The sequence below is a fragment of the Equus przewalskii genome, chromosome 6, assembly GCF_037783145.1.
Source record: "Equus przewalskii isolate Varuska chromosome 6, EquPr2, whole genome shotgun sequence".
In the NCBI taxonomy this organism is placed as follows: Eukaryota; Metazoa; Chordata; class Mammalia; order Perissodactyla; family Equidae; genus Equus; species Equus przewalskii.
In genome coordinates this window covers 70,945,720-70,965,009 of record NC_091836.1, presented here as the reverse complement: position 1 = coordinate 70,965,009, position 19,290 = coordinate 70,945,720, and the positions used below count along the sequence as shown (strand labels likewise).

The window sequence follows — 19,290 nt, the reverse complement described above, 5'->3', positions numbered from 1 at the left end:
GCAGGGGCACTCCATCTGCAATGGACCTCATCATATGACTGTCCTACTTGAAAACATTCCCATATATAGAAACCTATATATACCATATATAAAAACATTTATATATGGTAGTTCTCCATATAGTACCATATATAAAACTGAAACACAAAATCTGGTTGCAACCCACATTTATGGTGTTACTCAACTTCTCCATCACCATCCCAAGACTACTTGCTATTTCAAGGGTAGGTAATGCATTTTCAAACTTTTCTGGCTCCAACACTTACTGGCTGAGTGACCTTGAGCAAATTTTTTTTTCTCCCGCTGAGGAAGATTCACCCTGAGCTAACAGCCATGCCAATCTTCCTCTATTTTTTAGTATGTGGGCTGCCAGCACAGCATGGCTGCCAACAGAGTGGTGTAGGTCCATGCCTGGGAACTGAACCCAGGCCACAGACGTGGTGTGTGCTTAACTTAACCACTAGGCCACTCGGGCTGGCCCTTGAGCAAATTTCTTAATCTTAGTTTCCTCAAATTTAAAATGAGGATTAAAAATAGCACCTAGAATATAAAGTCGTTGTGAGGATTAAATGAGTTAATACAGGTAATGCAATTAGAAAAATGTCTAGTATGAAATAAACCTTTACTGAATGTCACCTATTATTTTTATTATTTTCAATTGTTCTTTTCACTTCCTGGCATGTTGTTTTGCAATCACGGCAGAGTAAACTTCAATTCTTCTTTGAGATCTAATCCATAATAAGAAGCCAATCAAGCAGAAAATAGACGAAAGATTTGAGAATAGATATTTTACCAAAGTAAATAAAGTAAACCACTAATAAGCTCATGGAAAGATACTCAACCTCATTAGTCATTAAGTTAATGCAAATCAAAACCACGATGAGAGATTATTTCATACCCACTAGGATGGCTGTAATCAAAGAGACAGACAATAACAAAAGGTTGTGAAGACGTGCAGAAGTGAGAACCCATATACAATGGTGGTGGAAATGTAAAATGGTGCAGCCACTTTGGAAAACAGTTTGGCAGTTCCATAAAAAGCTAAACTAAATTTACCATAGACTCAGCAACTCAAGATAAATGAGAACACATTCATACAAAGACTTGCACATCAATGTTAATAGCAGCATTACTCATAATAGCCAAAAGTGGGTAACAACCTAAATGTCCATCAACTAGTGAAGAGATAAACAAAATGTAATATATTCATACAATGGAATACGACCCAGCAATAAAAAGGCACAAACTATTGATATTTTCTATGACATGAACGAACCTCAAAAACATTATGCTAAGCAAAAGAAGCAAGACATAAGGGACAACATATTGTATGATTCAACTTGTGTGAAATGTCTAGAAAAGGCAAATCTACAGAGAAAGAAAATAGATTAGGGGTTTCCTGGGGTAGCGGACTAGGAATTAACGGTAAATGGACATGAGGGATCTTATTGGGGTCATGAAACTGTTCTAAAACTTATATATGACGATGGTTGCACAATTTGGTAAATTTACTAAAAATCATTGAATAATACACTTGAAAAGATGAGCTATATGATATGTAAATGTGCTTCAATAAAATTGTAAAAGAACTGCACTACATACAGACGCATTAACTGTACCCATCACTGGACAGCAGTAGCATTCTATTCTATACAGCACTTGCCTTATTACATCTTACTTATTTGTATACATGTTTAGTGAGCTCATCTAGTTCAGGGTCTGTAGCCTAACATGGAGTAGGTATCCTCAGTAGCTATCTGAGACATTGGTACAGAGAGTAGGAGCTGAGGTCTGTTGAATTGAAATGTGCTTCAAAATGGGATAGGAACAATAGCAATTTCAGAAATACAACAGAAGATGGTATCGATTAGTCCTTCCTACAAGTCCTATATTCGCCTGGCAGAAACAGTGAGTTGATGGGCACTCACTGGAGCTTTCTACTCCACAACAGGCTTAGTGCTACCACCTCTAAGAGGAAACCAGAAAATCAAATAAACAATGGCTCCATTCTCACAGGGAAGGACAGTACTAATCCATACTGAGCAAAAGTAATTATTTGGGATTTTATTCTTCGTGGGCAGCAAGAATATTAATTTACAACAAATTCTTAATTTACAACAAAATAAAAATTACATGCAAACATATTTTGTAGTTAAAAACATTTTCAAAATGATTATTCTAAAGACTTTTTCAATGGTTGACAATCTGGGATGATTTTTATAAAAGTATAGGCATTTATCTTTTTTCATTAGGAAAAAATTAATTTCTCCCCACGTGCTGAACATTTCTTCTCAGAAGGCAGAGTAGCACGCAGAAAGAACATTAATATTGCAATCATGACTGTAATGTTTCATTAATTCATCTATGACTCTGGACAAGTCTCTTTTGCTTTCTAGGCTTCAGTTTCCCCTTCAATAAAGGCAAGATTAACTCTAAGGTTCTTTCCAGCACTGCTGTTGAGGAAAACTAAGGTGCTTCACACAAGATGAAAAATGAGAAGCTCAATCTTTTCACCATAATCAGGAAAGGAAATCAATTTGTAAGGGAAAATGGAGAGCCCTAGCTTATACATTCCGTGGCCCCTTATACAGGTGTGTATATAAATAAACTATCATCCCAATACCAAGTCCCACCCATTATTAACATGCAAACCCACACACCCCACCCCTCCACCCTTGACCCACACCCCCATATACCTCAGCTATGGTCATTCTCAGAGCACTGACAGGGGAGAGCTCAATATCCACCAGTTGGGCAGCTTTTAAACTCTGCCCAGTAAAGATTGCACAAGGACAGAAAACAGCATAGAGTTAGAACTTTAAGGCAAACAGGGACACACAGCTAAGAACATTTAGCACAGTGTCTAGAAACAGAGGAGGATATAGGGTTGTAGCTGGGCTTTGGACAAGTGAGATGAGAATCACTGTTACTCTGATTTTTCTGAGGAAAATGGGCAAAGATAAAATAGTCTCAAATTAGTCGCAATTTAAGTCTAGATTGGCAAACTTGTCCATATCCTGTATCTTCTGATGCTCTGCTTCATTCCTCCCAGGTTTCAAAGAAGTCAAATTATAGGACAATGTCACTGAGTCATTAAGCAAAACCTGACTGATAAAAAAGGGCACTAATTTAAAGGCAAGGATTATAATCTAGAGGGAAACATTTTGACCTACATTTCTTTACACAGTTGCTAACAGAGCTATTAAAATTTAGTAAGAAAAATAACAAAGATACCTACGGGGAAGCTTTCTATCAAATTGATACCATTAAATTCTGATATCATAAACCCCCCTGGTTTTGATTCTAGGTTTACCAACAGATTTTACCAATATAATCTGACTTCCCTCTTGGCTTGCCCACATTAAGAGAATGTGGTAGCATATCTTGGACATTCTAACATGCTAACACATAGATATGTGCTTTCTCACCTTGCCGAAGTTAAATATATTTTTTATGTTATCAAATTAGCATTTCAGTGCTTTTCTTAAAATTCAAAAATGGCAATAATTTTTCATAGAGTAAACCCAAGCATAAAAATGTATGATTAATGTCTGCTTTTTAAAAACTGCGAACTCAACTTAGCATTTGTGTTAATACTTTAACATTCTAAGAAATCTGAAAGGAATTATAGAGGGACTGTAATTTTTTAATAAAATCAATCAAACTATTTGCATGCACATATTCATTATTCTATTTATTAATTCTATTCTGGTTAAAATTTAACTACTAATTTCTTTGGAAGGATATGTATATAAAGAATTTCATGGATAAAAGTATAATTTATATTTGAATTGAAAATAAAATTTATTTAATATTTTTTCTTCTTTCCTCAGTTCAGTTTTCAGATTTTAGGTAGCTTGTCTTATAATTTAACCCTATTTAGCGGAAAGTTGTTAGCATAAAGATATTGTATGTGTTAGTCATATTTTAGAAAGAAGAAATGTCACAGTTTCTCTGCATCTTCACAGCTTTGTTATAAAATTAATGAGACATATTCAGATTTTTTGTCTGTCTATTCCAAGGATAATAGTCATTTGAGCACAAACGTAGCTTAACAACATTGAAATGAAGATCTGGAATTCCCTTACAGTATCACTGTCACAAGGCTGGAACTGGAAGGGCTGGGGTTTGTGAAACACAGCATTCTCTTGTAAAAACAGCTGAAGATTATAGTCTCGTACCACCTAAAGAGAAAAGAAAATATCCGTAAGTCTTTAAGAAGGTTAAAATGTACAGTGATTACATTTCAAAGTTTAAGATTTATTTTGCTGTTTTCCAAAAATGAGAAATCATCCAACACTATGTGGTCAAAAAGAAATGATAATTATACTTTTTTTTTTTAAATTTTAGATAACAGTTGTTACTCATGTGTCCTATTTTCTCAAGAATCTAAATTTGGAAAGTACTAGTTTAGAAACTAGCCCAGATTTTTGGACTAGACAATATGCAATATTTTCAGACAGCAAGAAGATAGCTATTACACAAAAAGCTATTCTTTTTACTAGGGGGAGGTGCAAACCGGGAAGCACATTAGTCTCTGATATCTCTCCCAGCTCTGAAGTTTCCCAGGCCTCTGAAAGTCTGTTTTATGGAGATTGCCATTCAGTAGGAAGCTGCCAGATAGCCTCACCCATAGCACAAAACAGTATTTTTACAGTATTTCTTAACACCTTTTCTAGAAGTTACATTCTAATTACCATCTTAAAGCATACCATGAAGACAGACTAGAAAGGAAGTTATATAGAAGCAAAATTCTGATACACAAAAAGTAGCAAAACACACAGTACAGAAAGACAGTTACCTGAAAAGAATTCATTGCATTATATACCCTGGGAAAGAATAGAAATCAGCAACATTTGATTGTGCAGAAACTCATTTTCTATTTTGCTACATTGCTTATCCTTGACTTATCTTTCATTTGAGGTGTATTACAGCTCATTAGCACCTCTGCCAGAGGATGGGCAGAAGAAGGAGAAAACCAAGTGTCAAGTAGCTCTGCGGCTCCACCACAGTGCTCCTGGGAGAGCAACTTATTGAGGAGACGGAGAGAGCAGGAGGTGTATTTCGCACTTTGTTTACCACTACAACCCCAGTTCTCTATTGCGCCCCTGCCCTTCCTTCAACAACCATTTATTAAGAGAGCTTACCAGGCCCAGTGTTAAATGCAGGGGAATATATAGATGAATAAAGTTAGTTAGAAACACAGTTAGTGTCTTCAAGGAATTTATAGTCTGGAAATCGGGAGAGCCAAACAGCTTCCACAATTAAAATACACTACAGAAGTATGTGGAGGGTACTAGGAGAGCACAAAAGAGGGTGATGTTTAATCCAGGTGGAAGGGATGGTATGGAGTGAGGAGCGGTAGGGGAAATTTGGTCAGGGGAGGCTGGCTGAATAAACATATTCCAAAGGGGAATGTGTTTTGTTCTTTTCTTGGATTCCAGTTTTAAGCTAGAATAGCTGTGAAAGCTCTTGATACAGCCCTGAGAGCCTCACTAATCACCAGGCAGAAAAAGCTAAGAGGATCATCCTTTAGGTTGCCAAATCTATCCTCTCAAGAACTACACATCTTTTTTCTTTTTTTGGAAGGGGGAAGTTTCAACCTTTACAAAATTTTAACTTTTCATTATGGAAAATTTCAAACACATATAAAAGTAGAGACGACAGAGTAATGAATCCCCATGTGCCCATCACCCAACTCCCAAAAACATCCCCTCGTGGCCAATCTTCTTTCATCTATAAACCCACCTACCCCTTCCACCCCCAATAATATTGAAGCAAGTTACAAACATAGCATTTCATCCATAAATATTATAGTATGATATCTAAAAGACAAGGACTTGTTTAAAAACATATCTATATTAAAATTTACAATAAATACAAAACAATCAGTAAGTGTTCAAATTTCCCTGATTGTTTCATATTTTTTCAAGTTTTTCAAATCAGGATCAAAATAAGGCCCCCACAGTGCAACTGGATGATGTTCCTTAGGTTTCTTTTCGTATACAAGTTGCTTCCTCGATCTCTTTTTTCTCTCCTTCCATTTTATTTGTTGAAGAAACTGGGTTTTTGTTCTGTAGAGTTTCCCACAGTCTGAATTTGGTCGACTGCATCCTGGTAGTATTTAGTTTCCTGTATTTGCTATAAATTGATGCTGATTGCATTCAGGTTTTTGTTGTTTTGTTTTGGCAAGGTGGTGTTTACTTCCATGAGAAGGCGAGACTCCGACTTGCCTCTTTTTATGCTATTAACAGCTGTAGTGGGCTGAATGGTGGCCCCCAAAGACATGCCCATGTCCTAATCCCCAGAACCTAAGAATATGACCTCATTTGGAAAAAGGGCCTTTACAGATGTAATTAAGGATTTTGAGTTAAAGAGACCATTCTGGATTCCCTGGGTGGGCCCTAAATCTAATGATAAGTGTCCTTATAAAAGACACACAGAAGAAAACACAGACAGAAGAGGAGCCAATGGGACCATGGAGGCACAGACTGGAGTGATGTGACCACAAGCCAAAGAACACGTGGAAGAGGCAAGGAGCTGATTCTCCCCTAAAGCCTTTGGAGAGAGCGCAGCCCTGCTGACCCCCCAATTTCTGACTTTTAGCCTCCAGAACTTGGAGGGAATAAATTTCTATTCTTTTAAGCCATCTAGTTTATGGCAATTTGTACAGCAGCCCTAGGAAACTAACAGAATAGGCCTATGATGATAATTGCCTAAATCCATTAGGGGTGGGAAAAACTAGAGATTTTCTCTTTTTTCTATCATTCTACCAAGGAACTCTATCAGTGCCTTTTCATTTACTAGCTAGAATACTTCTGTAAGAGAAACTGTCCAAGTCAATCATTTAGTGCTTTGAGGTACAGTTTGCATAAGGCAGGATAAATGCTTAATTCTTTCCCTTCATTACCTAATTTTCAAATTGAGTTGTTTCCCTAGCAACCACCAAGGAATGACCAGTTATAGCTTTAATAAATTATTATTATGAAGTCATAGATTTAAAAATATTTCATGTGTTTTAATCTACTGCGGTTATTACCATTATTGATGCTAAAATTATCCCATCTTTGGTTAGCAAAATCACATCCTGATTTTTGACATGACTAGTAGTTTTTTTGATAGTTTTTCAGTTTCCTTGCTTTCTATGAGGCATGACTAGCAGTTTTTTTTTTCATAGTTTTTTCAGTTTCCTTGTTTTCTATTATGACAAACTATTTAAGGTTTGTCTTATATATTTCGTGCCCCTGACCTACAATCAATTCTCTTTTCCAAAAAAGCCCTGCTTTTTGTTTTTATAGGCAGGGTAGGAGAAAGGAGAAAACAAAATCTGGACACTAGAGGTACTGGCTAGTCACTGGTCTTCTCCTTCTCAACAATTTATTTTGAAGGAAGTTGCATAGAGGTCCTGTGCACCTCCCAATGTTGGCATCCTGCAAAGTTATCAAAACCAGGAAATCGACACTGGTACAAAGCATAAAGCTTATTTAGATTTCACCAGTTACACACACACTCATTTGGGGTAGGTGTAGAGTCTATGAATTTTATCACATGTGTAGCTTCAGATATCCATCATCACAATCAAGACACTTAACCATCACCCCAAGGCTCCCTTGTGCTACTGTGTAACAGCTACATCCACTCTCCCCACCCCTAACTCCTGGCAACCACTAATCTGTTCTCTACCTCTGTAAACGTTATTTCGTAAATGGTATATAATGGAATCATGCAGTATGTATCTTTTTGAGATTGCCTTTTTTCACTCAGCATAATTCCCTTTAAATTAATCCAAGTTGTTGCATGTATCAACAGTTTGTTCCTTTTCATTGCTCAGTAGTATTCCATGGTAGGGACATACCACAGTTTATTTGATCCTTTACTCACTGAAGGTCATTTAAGCAGTTTCCAATTTTTGGCTACTATGAACACTGGTGTGCAAATTTCTGTGTGAAAATAAATTTTCATCTTCTCTGGGACATATGCCTAATCTCTCTCTCTTTAAAGGCATTACTTTAGTGTATGATTGACAGACAGCAAAGTTTTATTGATATGGTAAGTTTTAACGTATTTATACACCTGTAAAAATGTCAGCACAATCAACATAATGAACATATTCCTCACTCTCGAAAGTTTCCTCATCCCCCTTGTAATTCTTCCCTCCAGTCTCTACCTGCTCCCCTCTGTCATTTCTTGTGACAACCGAGATCAGGCCTTAAATCTCATTACTGATGTATCCTTCAGCATCCGGCATAGTGACTTTGCCTAAAGCACCATTCAATAAATAGTTGTTGAAGGACACCTGTGTATCCAATTGCAATACTAGTGATATGAAATTTTCCCATCCATAAGCATTTATTTTTTACATTTACTTAGGTCTTCTTTAATTTCTGTCAGTTATGTTTTGTAGTTGTCAACGTACCAGTCTTTCACCCCCTTGGTTAAATTTATTCCTAGGTATTTTATTCTTCAGATGCCACAGCTCATTCATTGATGGAGTATAGAAACACAACTGACTTTTGTGTTTGATCTTGCAACTTTTGCTGAATTCATTTACTAGCTCTAGTACTTTTTTTGTGGATTCTGTAGAGTTTTCTACATATAATCACGTCACCTGCAAATACAGATAATTTTACTTCTTCCCTTTCAATTTGGACACTTCTATTTCTTCTTCCTGCCTAATTGCTCTGACTAGGACTTACAGTACAATGGTGACCAGCAGTGGTGAAAGTGAGCATCTTGAGATCAGGGGAGAAAGCCTTCAGTCTTTCCCCATGGAGTAGGATACTAGCTGTAGGTTTTTCATAAATGCTCTTTATCATGTTAAGGAAGTTCCCTTTTATCCCTAGTTTGCTGAATGTTTTTTTAATCATAAAAGAGTGTTAAATTTTGTCAAATACTTTTCTTGTGTCTTTTAAGACAATCACGTGGTTTTTCTTTTTATTTTATTGTTTACTTTTTTGGTTAGTCTTCAAGGCATTAAGAATGGCAATACTAGACAATTCAATTTCCAAAGAAATATAGAATAACACTGATATTTCCTGAATTGTTAAAAGAGCTACGTTCTTCATTGGTATTGAGTTTCCTTATGCAGACAGAAAACAAGCACACAGAAAGAAACCATAAAGGCCAGGAGAACTACCTTTGGAGTTACAATCCTACAGAAAGTGTCTATGGCAACATCTGCTTCAGTTACATATACAAAGAATTTCATAAAATATTAAGGAGAAGAGCAAGCTTCATAAATAATTAAAATCAAACAAAAGCTCCTAGGGCTGGCTGTTTTCCTTCAGGGGATGAAAGATAGAGAGAGCACTGTAACATTTACAGTGTGTCAGTAGGGATTACCCCCCAATATCTTTGGCTATGTGGGAAAAAATGGATCCCCCCAACCAAAAGACAAAGTAATAACGCAGTAGAATGAAAACGTAAGGGGTTTCAAATTTCTTTTTGGGTGATCAGATCACTGGGTTGCTTTTAGCGTATAACAAGAGCAGCATAACAAGCTCTTTGTAACAGAAAAGCACATGGCATACAGTTTGTAGCTGTGAGCTCCTCTGGTCCTTGGAACAAAAGGGCACATCTCCCAGCTACACCATTCTTATTAAATTTTTATTATTACCACTTTCAATCTAAATGTAAGAGCATCTCATTTATTCCTCATCCCTGGGGAGGAAGATACTCATATGAGTAAATGCAGAGGAAAATGAAAGCTTATCTGTGTCCAAATCAGTTTATACATTTTTAATTCAATTCTATAAAAATACATAAGCTGAAGAACTAATATAGTATAGCAGTAGAGCACGGAAAACACTATGTGTGAGTGTGTGACTCAGGCAAGCCACATCAACTTCCTGAGTTTTTTCCTCTCTATAAAATAAGCATGATAATACCAGAGGATATGCTAAAAACTTCCAGAAAATTGTTAAGTGTTTTGTGTAAAATATTAGTTATTTTCTAAGCCTATACCTATACCTGTTTTATAAACTAAAAGCGGTGTATCCAACCTAACTTATTCTTGGAAAAAGAGATTTTCAAAAATTTTGTTAGAGGGGAACCTCTCTGATAAAATTAGAATGAATATCATACAATACAATTTCTAATAAAATTAAAAATGAAATATGCTACCCCACTACATACTCCCATTGAATGGAACCTGGAAAAACTCACTTTAAGTAATTCATGGGTTAACAAGGGGGAAAAATGTAGAAACAGCAAAAAAGCCTGACATATCACAGAATGCACTTAAAGTAGAAGGAGAAATTTTTTGCCTTAAATGGATTTACTTGAAATAAGAAAGACTGAAAACATAGGGCCTAACAGAAAAAGTAGCCTGAAAAAGAAGAACATAAATTGTAATAAAGTAAAAGAAATAATGAATATCAAAGCAAAGATTAAGGAAACAGAAAAGAACAACATTGAGAAGTACAGCAAAAGCTTGTCTTGGAAAAGAGTAATAAAATAGACGGGTAACTCTGATCAAAATAAGAGACATTAGAAACAAAAAGGGAGACAATTACGTATGGAGGCAAACAAGTTTATACACAAATTTATGCCATTAAATTTGATAAATGAAATGGACAATTGTCTAATAAAATATGCTACCAAAATGTATTAAAAACAAAACAAAAAACCTGAATGGATCAATAAATATAAATAATTTGGTCACTAGTCAAAAATCAACTATTCCATGAAAGGAATAAAGCCAAGATGCTTTTATAGGCCTTTCCCCACAACATTCTCTTATGGAAAACTTCCAAGATACACACATCAAAATAAAAACAATTGTATAGAAACACCCATATATCCACTACCTAGATTCTTCAATTAACATTTTTCTATATTTGCTTTCACATAACTATCCATCTATCCATCCATCCTTCTTTCTATACATCAATCCTTTTATGTCTTTTATTGGATCCTGGGGGCTAAAAATATAGGAAAATACAAATATGACAGGATTTCAAAGCACCAGACTAGTGATCTTTATATTTCTGTATCAACTTAACATTTTAAATGTTTTTCTAAAAACAGAACTGGAGGTATGGACGGCTGAAAACAAGAACAAGCATATAAGGAGGAGTTCAGAAGCAGGGTCTGTGCCCCTTTTCTCTCCTGTCTTTGGACGCTGTCTTGTGAGATGGACACCCTGATCCCCTTCCAAACTATTTCCTAGGGTATTAGTCAGTTCCCGCTCTCTCTGCCAAAAAAGAGAACTGAACTGGATCTTTTAAAACAGCAGTTATAAAATGAATATATTCTTACAAATGCATGCATTCAGTCAGGAAATATTTACTATGCACTGAATTTACCAGAAGGAAAATAACATTTACTAATCACAGGAACAATTTATCTTCCAAAGGACAGTTTCTCCACTGCAAAAAATTTTAATCTGTCAGATCCTGAAGAAAAGCAACTTCATTTATTTTCTCCGTACACAGTGTGACATGCCAGTAAAGATGATGGATTTCAACAGTTTTGAATGAAAAGATTACTACTAAAGAATGACAGCATAGAAGGTAAGGTTAATTTTTTAAAAACATTATACCATTCATTTTCTTTCGATTATAAAATGCTACTGTCCCCTTTGTACCCCCTTATTACTCTTTGCACTGACACCTGACCTTGTTGTTCCCTCATATGAGTGCCTTCAAAATCTGAGTGGAAGATAAAATTCTTTAAACCATTCTCTCAAAAGCAACGAGCATGACAGTGGACTGGTGTCCTGAGCTAGCCTGTGTCATCACCTCCCTCTTGCCAACTCATCAAGGAGAACAGAACTTTGTTAGAAGGAATACAGTTTCCAGGAAACTTGTCCTTTAAAGCATTCTCCTAATGTCACTGGTACTTTCATTTTGTTTGTATGCAAAAACATTTTAGATTCTAAAATGGATAACATTACATATTGTACTAAGGTAACTTACCTTGCTGGAGGTTTCTAATAAAAACTGGAATGTGTTCTGCACAGCTTGGCATGTCTCTAGCTCAGTCCGGCTGAAGGCTATTAAATAATCCTTGAGGTGATCATACACATTTCCATCAAGAGCCTGTAAAAGAGGAGTAAACAAACACAAAGAAATTATAAGGCTTTGACATATAATATCTATTGCATACAAGGTAAGTTCAGTTTAAAATCTATTAATAATGGACAAAAGATACAGTTTGTTTTGTAAGAGTAAACATATACCTTAAACAATCACCTGGGAAAACGTTGAATCTTTTTAACAAATAGGAACTGAAAAAGGTAAAGGTAACCAATATTGAAAAAAGCTGTCGGAATAGGACAAAACTTGGAGACAAAATGGTTGAATTTTGATCTTTGCTCATCTGCTTATTAGCTGTGTCAACTTCTGTAATCACTTTATAACAGAGTAGGTGTGGGAGTTAAAAACATAGAATAACAAAATAAACTACAACAATAAAAGTTACCATTTTAACTATTTTAAAGAGTACAATTCAGTGGCTTTTAGCACCTTCACAGTGTTGTACAACCATCACTACTATCTAATTCCAGGACATCTGCATCACCCCAAAAAGAAATCTCACACCCATTCAGCACTCATTCCCATTCTTCCTTTGCCCCAGCCTCTGGCAACCATAATTTACTTTCTATCCCTATGGCTTTGCCTCTTCTGGACATTTCATATAAATGGAATCATATAACATGTGGCCTTTTGTGCCTGCCTCTGTTACTTAGCATAATGTTTTCAAGGTTCATCAATATATTAGTACTTTATTTCTTTTTATGGCTGAATAATATTCCATTGTATCAATATACCATATTTTATCTATCCAATCATCAGTTGATGGACATTTGGGTTGTTTCTACTTTGTGGCTATTATGGATAATGCTACTACGAACATTTGTGTTTTTGTTTGAACACCTGTTTCCAATTCTCTTGGGTATATACATAGTAAAGGAATTGCTGGGTTCTATGGTAAGTCTGTGTCTAACCATTTTTCTTTTTTTGGTGAGGAAGGTAGGCCCTGAGCTAACATCCATGCCCATCTTCCTCTACTTTATATGTGAGAAGCCTGCCACAGCATGGCTTGCCAAGTGGTGCCATGTCCGCACCCAGGATCCGAACCAGCAAACCCAGGGCCGCAGAAGCAGAATGTGTGAACTTAACCGCCGCACCACTGGGCTGGCCCCCTTCACTCATCTTTTAATTGGGTTGTTTTACTTTTTGTTGTTGAGTTGTAAGCATTCTTTATATATTTGGATACTATTTATGTATTTGGATATATATATTTTATCAGATATATGATTTTCAAACATATTCTCCCATTTTGTGGGCTTTTTCACTTTCTCAATAGTGTCCTTTGACACAGAAGTTTTTAATTTTGATGAAGTCTAATTTAGCTATGTTTTCTTTTGTTGCTTGTGTTTTGCTGTGATATCTAAGAATTCTAAATGGCGGTTTTACAGTAAAAAGTTCTCCATATATCTCATGTTTGGCTATTCCATTAAATTTTTACTATAAAACTGATTTTTTAGAAATAACAGAGTCTGTCCCCAAAGCATTGAGTAATCAAGCTGCACATTCTGTAGTGCTTTAACCAGCAGATGGCGCCATCAAGTACTTTAAACACGGGCCGTGCAAATTCCTTAAGATTCCTTTCCATTATAACATGTAGTTATGTAACATCCCCAGAGAGACTGCTGGTGTTAAGTCTGAATAAAAATTCCTCTTAAGACATGTTTTTCATGAACTTGTTAAAAAAGAAACAGGACTTCTTCTGATATGAGATTTTTGCCTTAGAAATGCTTTTGCAGATTGTTGAAACCGTGTGTTTGCAAGAAACCAATGGAGTACTTTATTTAAACACAGCAAATAGCAACATAAGCATCATGAGTATCCCACTCTCTGAGTTTCTGATTCAGTAGATTGGGGGGTGGGGCCTGAGAATTTCTTTTCTTTTCTTTTTTTTTGAGGAAGATTAGCCCTGAGCTAACTGCTGCCAATCCTCTTTTTGCTGAGGAAGACTGGCCCTAAGCTAACATCATGCCCATCTTCCTCTACTTTATACGTGGGACGCCTACCACAGCATGGCTTTTGCCAAGTGGTGCCATGCCTGCACCCGGGATCTGAACCGGCGAACCCCGGGCTGCCGAAGTGGAACATGCGTACTTAACCGGCCCCTCTATTTTTTATCAACTTGCTGCTGGTCTGGGGACCACACTTTGAGTACCACTAGACTAAAGAGTCATTTTAGCTGATTAGGTTGATTAAGTGCATTTATGTAGACTTAGATCCTGCTGACCCTGTAAAAGTGGCTGGAGGCGGGAAGTCTACCATCCTCAGTAGCCTCAACAGCACCAACATAGCAGGTAGGCAGATCAGCAGCTGTTTTCAACTGACAATCATGCTCTGCTTCAGAATTATTGAGGCAGCATGATACAGCATGGGAAAGAACTTGAGTTCTGAGATAAGCTGGATGTGGGTTAGAATCTCAGAACTCTTACTTACTTCATCATTTTGATGATTTTCTCACTTGTAAACAGGGAGTAGGAAAACCACATACTCCAAGGGACACTGTGAAGATTAAATAAGGTAATGGAAGTGGCACAATGTTAGTCTCCTTTCTTGCCTTGCTTAAAAATCTTCAACGGATTGGCCACATACTGATAATTGTTAAAGCTAGGTAACAAGTACATGTGGGGCATTATACTACTCTTCTTACTTCAGTGTATGCTGGAAATTTTCCATAAAACTGTAAAAAGAAAACTTGAATATCAGAACAGAAAAATAAAGTGATGCCACAAATTTTTTTTTTCCCAATACTTTCCCACTGGCATATTTCGAAAAGTCAAATGGTTACAGTGATATATTTTGAAATGTCAAAATCCTTTAGCTGATATCTAAGGTCCTTTATCATCTGGTCCCAGACTACCTCTCATTAGCACCACCTCGCATCACTGTCATCTGCACTGTACTCTACACCCCAACCAGACTGAGCCATTTTGGAAAATGCCATTCACTTAGTCTCTTAGCCTGGAACGTCCTGCCCCCTCTTCTCTCCCAGTCAGACAGTAATAATGATGGCTAACACAGGCAACTAACATTTACTAATGGCTTACCATGTTCCAAATGCTTTACAAAACTGACAACCAGTTCCTCCATAGTGATTCCACAATCTTCTGTATGCTGTATGGGTATTACTACAAGGCATGGATTGAGTCCTAGTCAGGCACAGTGCCTGGCAGACAGCGGATGCTCAAAAATATGTAAAGAATATATAAATGGTTGCTCTACTCTGGAGTTTAACACAGCAACAAATATGCACTGAATGAGTTGGCTGACAGGCAAGTTACACCCAAGACATTCCAGGTAAGAGAGATGTTCTATTAGACATCATGTACCAAACACAGTAAAGGCTTCAGTAACCCAAGGGAGGCTTCATGAAACTACATTAGGTGGGAGGTGGGCCACGTGGTTGGAAGTCTCTTCCAGCAGACAGAGATTAACCTTAAAATATTTCTTTCACCCTATTCAACACCCAGAATCTCCTGAATTTTAATTATCACCTTTGCAGGGGGGCTGTATTCATTAACCTGCACACGTATCAATTTTTCTGGTGGGTAAGAATGAGATAGCTGGAGGCCTTCTGGCCCAGGTGCATTATTGCCAGTGTGCAGAGTTAATGCAGGAGGTATGAAAATTAAGAAATGATTGGAATTCAAAGCACAGGAAGTGGATGATTATCCTATGATTGGCTCCAGCCCCATGCCTCAAGTTAACTGCAGTCGTTTGAACCAGTGATGGTGCCTAGAGATGAAGTTCAAAGCAATTCTGGGTAGAACTGTCTCAATATGGTTTGTGATTAGAACGTAGAATACATAAATATTTATATGGACTTTGACTAAAAAGCCAATAATTAGAAAACAAGTTGTCCCCCCACACAGAAAAAAATACTGGGAACCAAAGAAGAGAGCTTGAAAACGCTTTTTACAAACTCCTGCATCACAGTACTTATCACACAAAGTACGTATCACTGTCTATCATAGCACTTAGTAGCTGTCTCATCTAGATTACTGCAGCAATCTCCTATTGCTCTGCAACCAGCTGTCCCTCCTGCCAACCCATTTCCACACTGCAGTTAGGATGTTTCTAAATTGCATACTGAAACCATTTATATGTACATACATATATATGTCTGATTTCTCCAAGGGACCATCAGTTCCTTGAGAGCAGGCAGCACTTGCTTCTTCCCTTTATCTCTAACCTTAGCAGAGAAAGCCTGCAGTAAATGATCACTGAAATGAACGGAACCAAGAAAGGCGGGAGCTACAAAAGCAGGCCCCAACTGCACGAGAGGGAAGGCACTGAAGAAACATTGAGAGAAAATGAGAGAATCAGGCATTTAATTTATCCTAATTGGGTCAGTCTTACTCCAGTAAAAAATACATAATTATTTAACTTAGATTTTGACCAGACACTATTCCCCTCCTCTGACTTTCACACCTTTGTATCAAACTGCCTCTTAGACTGAACCATTCTCTTCTCCAACTGCTCTTCTGCAGCTGGGAGGAAGTTTCTCAATTGCATATTTTACTTGACTGCTCAACAATGTTCACTGACTACCTGTTACATTTAGGATAAAGAAAAACAAAATAAAATTCATGATTTCGTGACTGTAGGATCTGGACTTAGCTGACCTCTCCAGCTTCTTCACTCATTACTCCTATTCTCCTTCCACAGTACACTGTCCCCCCGACGCACATCTTTTGTTTCCTCCAGTATTTCTCTCTTGCCTCTGAGCTTTCACACAGGCTTTCCCTCTTTCTTGACTACTCTCTCCCCTCTCCTTCTTGGTCTGGCTAACTCGTACTCATCCTTAAGATCTTCTCTTAATCATTATCTATTCTGGACCTCCCTCTTGTCTTTTGCTTCATACCTCCGAATCATGAAATATAATCTAGCACTGGTGATGCCTATTTGTCTGTCTCTCCTTTTGGTTTGTTAAGTTCCTTGAAGGGAGGGACCATGTCTGTATGTTTACCACTGTGTCTTCTGTGCTGAGTTACAGGGTTTGCTATACTGGTAGTGCTTAATAAGTATCTGTTCAACAAACAATACACCAATCAGAATTCACATGCTAAAAAAAAAATGAATGAGCCCAACTTGAGTCCCACGACTAAGTAAGCCTGAAGACGTTATGTAGCATTCGTAAAATTCTGTACAAGCTAGAGAAGAAACTAACTTCACAAAACTCTATCTAATGCAGTAGTTTTCAAACCTTTTTAGTAGCGGCATCTTTTTATGTGGACTCTCAGGACATAAAACTTCACACATATTTTCTCTCCCTCTAGTGACAGATCCCGCTCTCTTGGCCACAGGGCTGAACTTGCAGGCCAAGCTGGTATGCAAGACAGAACATCATACCTCTGCCCTTTTGCCCACAGTTACTGGGCAGAGGAGGGCACTTGACCTAAAGTAGGTCAATCCTGGGATGGAAGATGAAAGATGAGTCCAAAATGGCCTATTCATCCCACCAAGTGGCTATTCTTCCCACCAAGTAGAGAAAGCCTATCTGCAATAGGAGGGACTTAAACCAACTCACAAGGAAAAGCAGTGATGGGAAATAGGCAGAATGAAGCTGGGAATAGGGGGCAGAGGAGAGAGACAGAGAATGTCCTTGGATCGGGTGGTTCCTGAGCAGGCACCACCTTGTCCTTTCTGTGATTTGTTTACCTGAGCCAACAAATTCTTGTTTTGCTCAAGAAACACTGAGTCTTTATTATTTGAAATTAAGAGACTCCTTACTAAAGGGTTATGGACGATAACTATAGCTTATATCAGCCCTATTATCTAAATTATTTCTTTTGGTTGCATTATAAGAGAAAAGCTTGATTCATATAGATAATTAATGGCAAGTAATAATAATTCAATAGCTTGCCTTACTATTGCTGGTTCTCTTCAGTCAAACAGATCTAAAAGCTTGAAGTAGACAATTTTTATTTCAAAGTTGAATCATAAATATAATCCAAAAGCTACATGTATTTCTACATGTAGAAATTTTTTAAGACTTAAAAAAAATTTTTCCTTTTTCTCCCCAAAGCCCCTCAGTACATAGTTGTGTATTTTTAGTTGTGGGTGCCTCTAGTTGTGGCATGCGGGACGCTGCCTCAGCGTGGCCTGATGAGTGGTGCCATGTCTGTGCCCAGGATCCGAACTGGCGAAACCCTGGGCCACTGAAGCAGAGTGTGCGAACTTAACCACTCAGCGATGGGGCCGGTCCCGCTACATGTCTTTCTTATAAATTTAAAGTCAGATAACAACTACTTAAAACTCACAATCAATGATATAAGTGTCATAACTGTAAACGTTTGACAAGGGCATGCATGGTGAAGATGCCTCTGAGCCCTATCTAGCATTTATACGAGCAAGGCACAAGATGTTCTCTAAGGACTCTTGCTTATTCAATTTCAAATGAGCAGATGTGCAAAAACTTCAATTCACATAGAGAGCTGTGTGAAGAGCCAAAAATTTCGAATCAGTGATACACCAGAATTCACATATATGCTTAGAAAGGGCAGGAGAAGCATTCTTTCAAGGTTTGTACAAACATGAGTTAATCTGGTAGGATTAGCTCCTTGGTGGTCTCCACTATGCAAAAACTTGGTAGGTAACTCATCCAAATGCACATTTGAGACACAGTCAAACTTTTCTTTTTATTTGATACAAATTGCTAGGGGAAGAAGTCTGTAAAATCTAAAGTGAGAAACCATGAGGCCTTGGTTCAGCCATATGTTCTAATGGTCTAGCAGCGTTTTTGAAAAAACTGAATTTGAATGCCTTTAAGCAGCCATGTTCTTTTCAGTTACCCATAGACCACACATTCCCTTATATATTACCCCTGCCCTCTATACTCATGTGATCAACTTGATCTCTAAAATCAGTTGAGTTTGGAACCCAAGCTCATAATAGTAAATACTCAAAATAGTAAAAAAAAATTGGGCTATCCTAAACAAATTCAAAAACAGAACTCTAGGATGTTCCACCAAACACTTATTTTACAGGAAACTGTAAATTTCTTGTTTGAACTTGTTTGAGGAAGAAAACTATGATGAATTACGAGTTCAGAGAAAGAAAATGTGTCATTTTTCTAAGCATTTGATGAAATTTCCCCTAAAGCGAGAACTGTAAACAGTAGCCTCCTTATTTAGATCCAGGAAGGGTACAGGTCTTGCAGTCACAGAGTTATGCTGAACTCTCTTCAGTTTCCTTAATGCAGCCTAGAAAAGCAAACTCTTCTTTTTTCAGGAGCAACGGGCATTCTAAAATAGTCTTT

The 19,290-nt window shown here is 37.3% G+C and overlaps 1 protein-coding gene across 9 annotated transcripts in view; it reads right to left on the bottom strand.

Moving 5' to 3' along the window:
* Positions 1 to 19,290, bottom strand: part of FCHSD2 (FCH and double SH3 domains 2) — a 276,748-nt gene that overhangs the window by 49,423 nt on the left and 208,035 nt on the right. For 5 of the 9 annotated variants that reach the window (XM_070625891.1, XM_070625883.1, XM_070625882.1 and 2 more), the window contains 3 exons: positions 11,919 to 12,041; positions 4,089 to 4,184; positions 2,697 to 2,768 (listed from right to left, as the gene is read on the bottom strand). In XM_070625891.1, coding sequence (XP_070481992.1) covers positions 2,697 to 2,768; positions 4,089 to 4,184; positions 11,919 to 12,041 — 291 coding nt within the window. The remainder of the gene's footprint in view (positions 1 to 2,696; positions 2,769 to 4,088; positions 4,185 to 11,918; positions 12,042 to 19,290) is intronic. The other 4 variants (XM_070625887.1, XM_070625885.1, XM_070625888.1 and 1 more) reach the window with 1 other exon arrangement.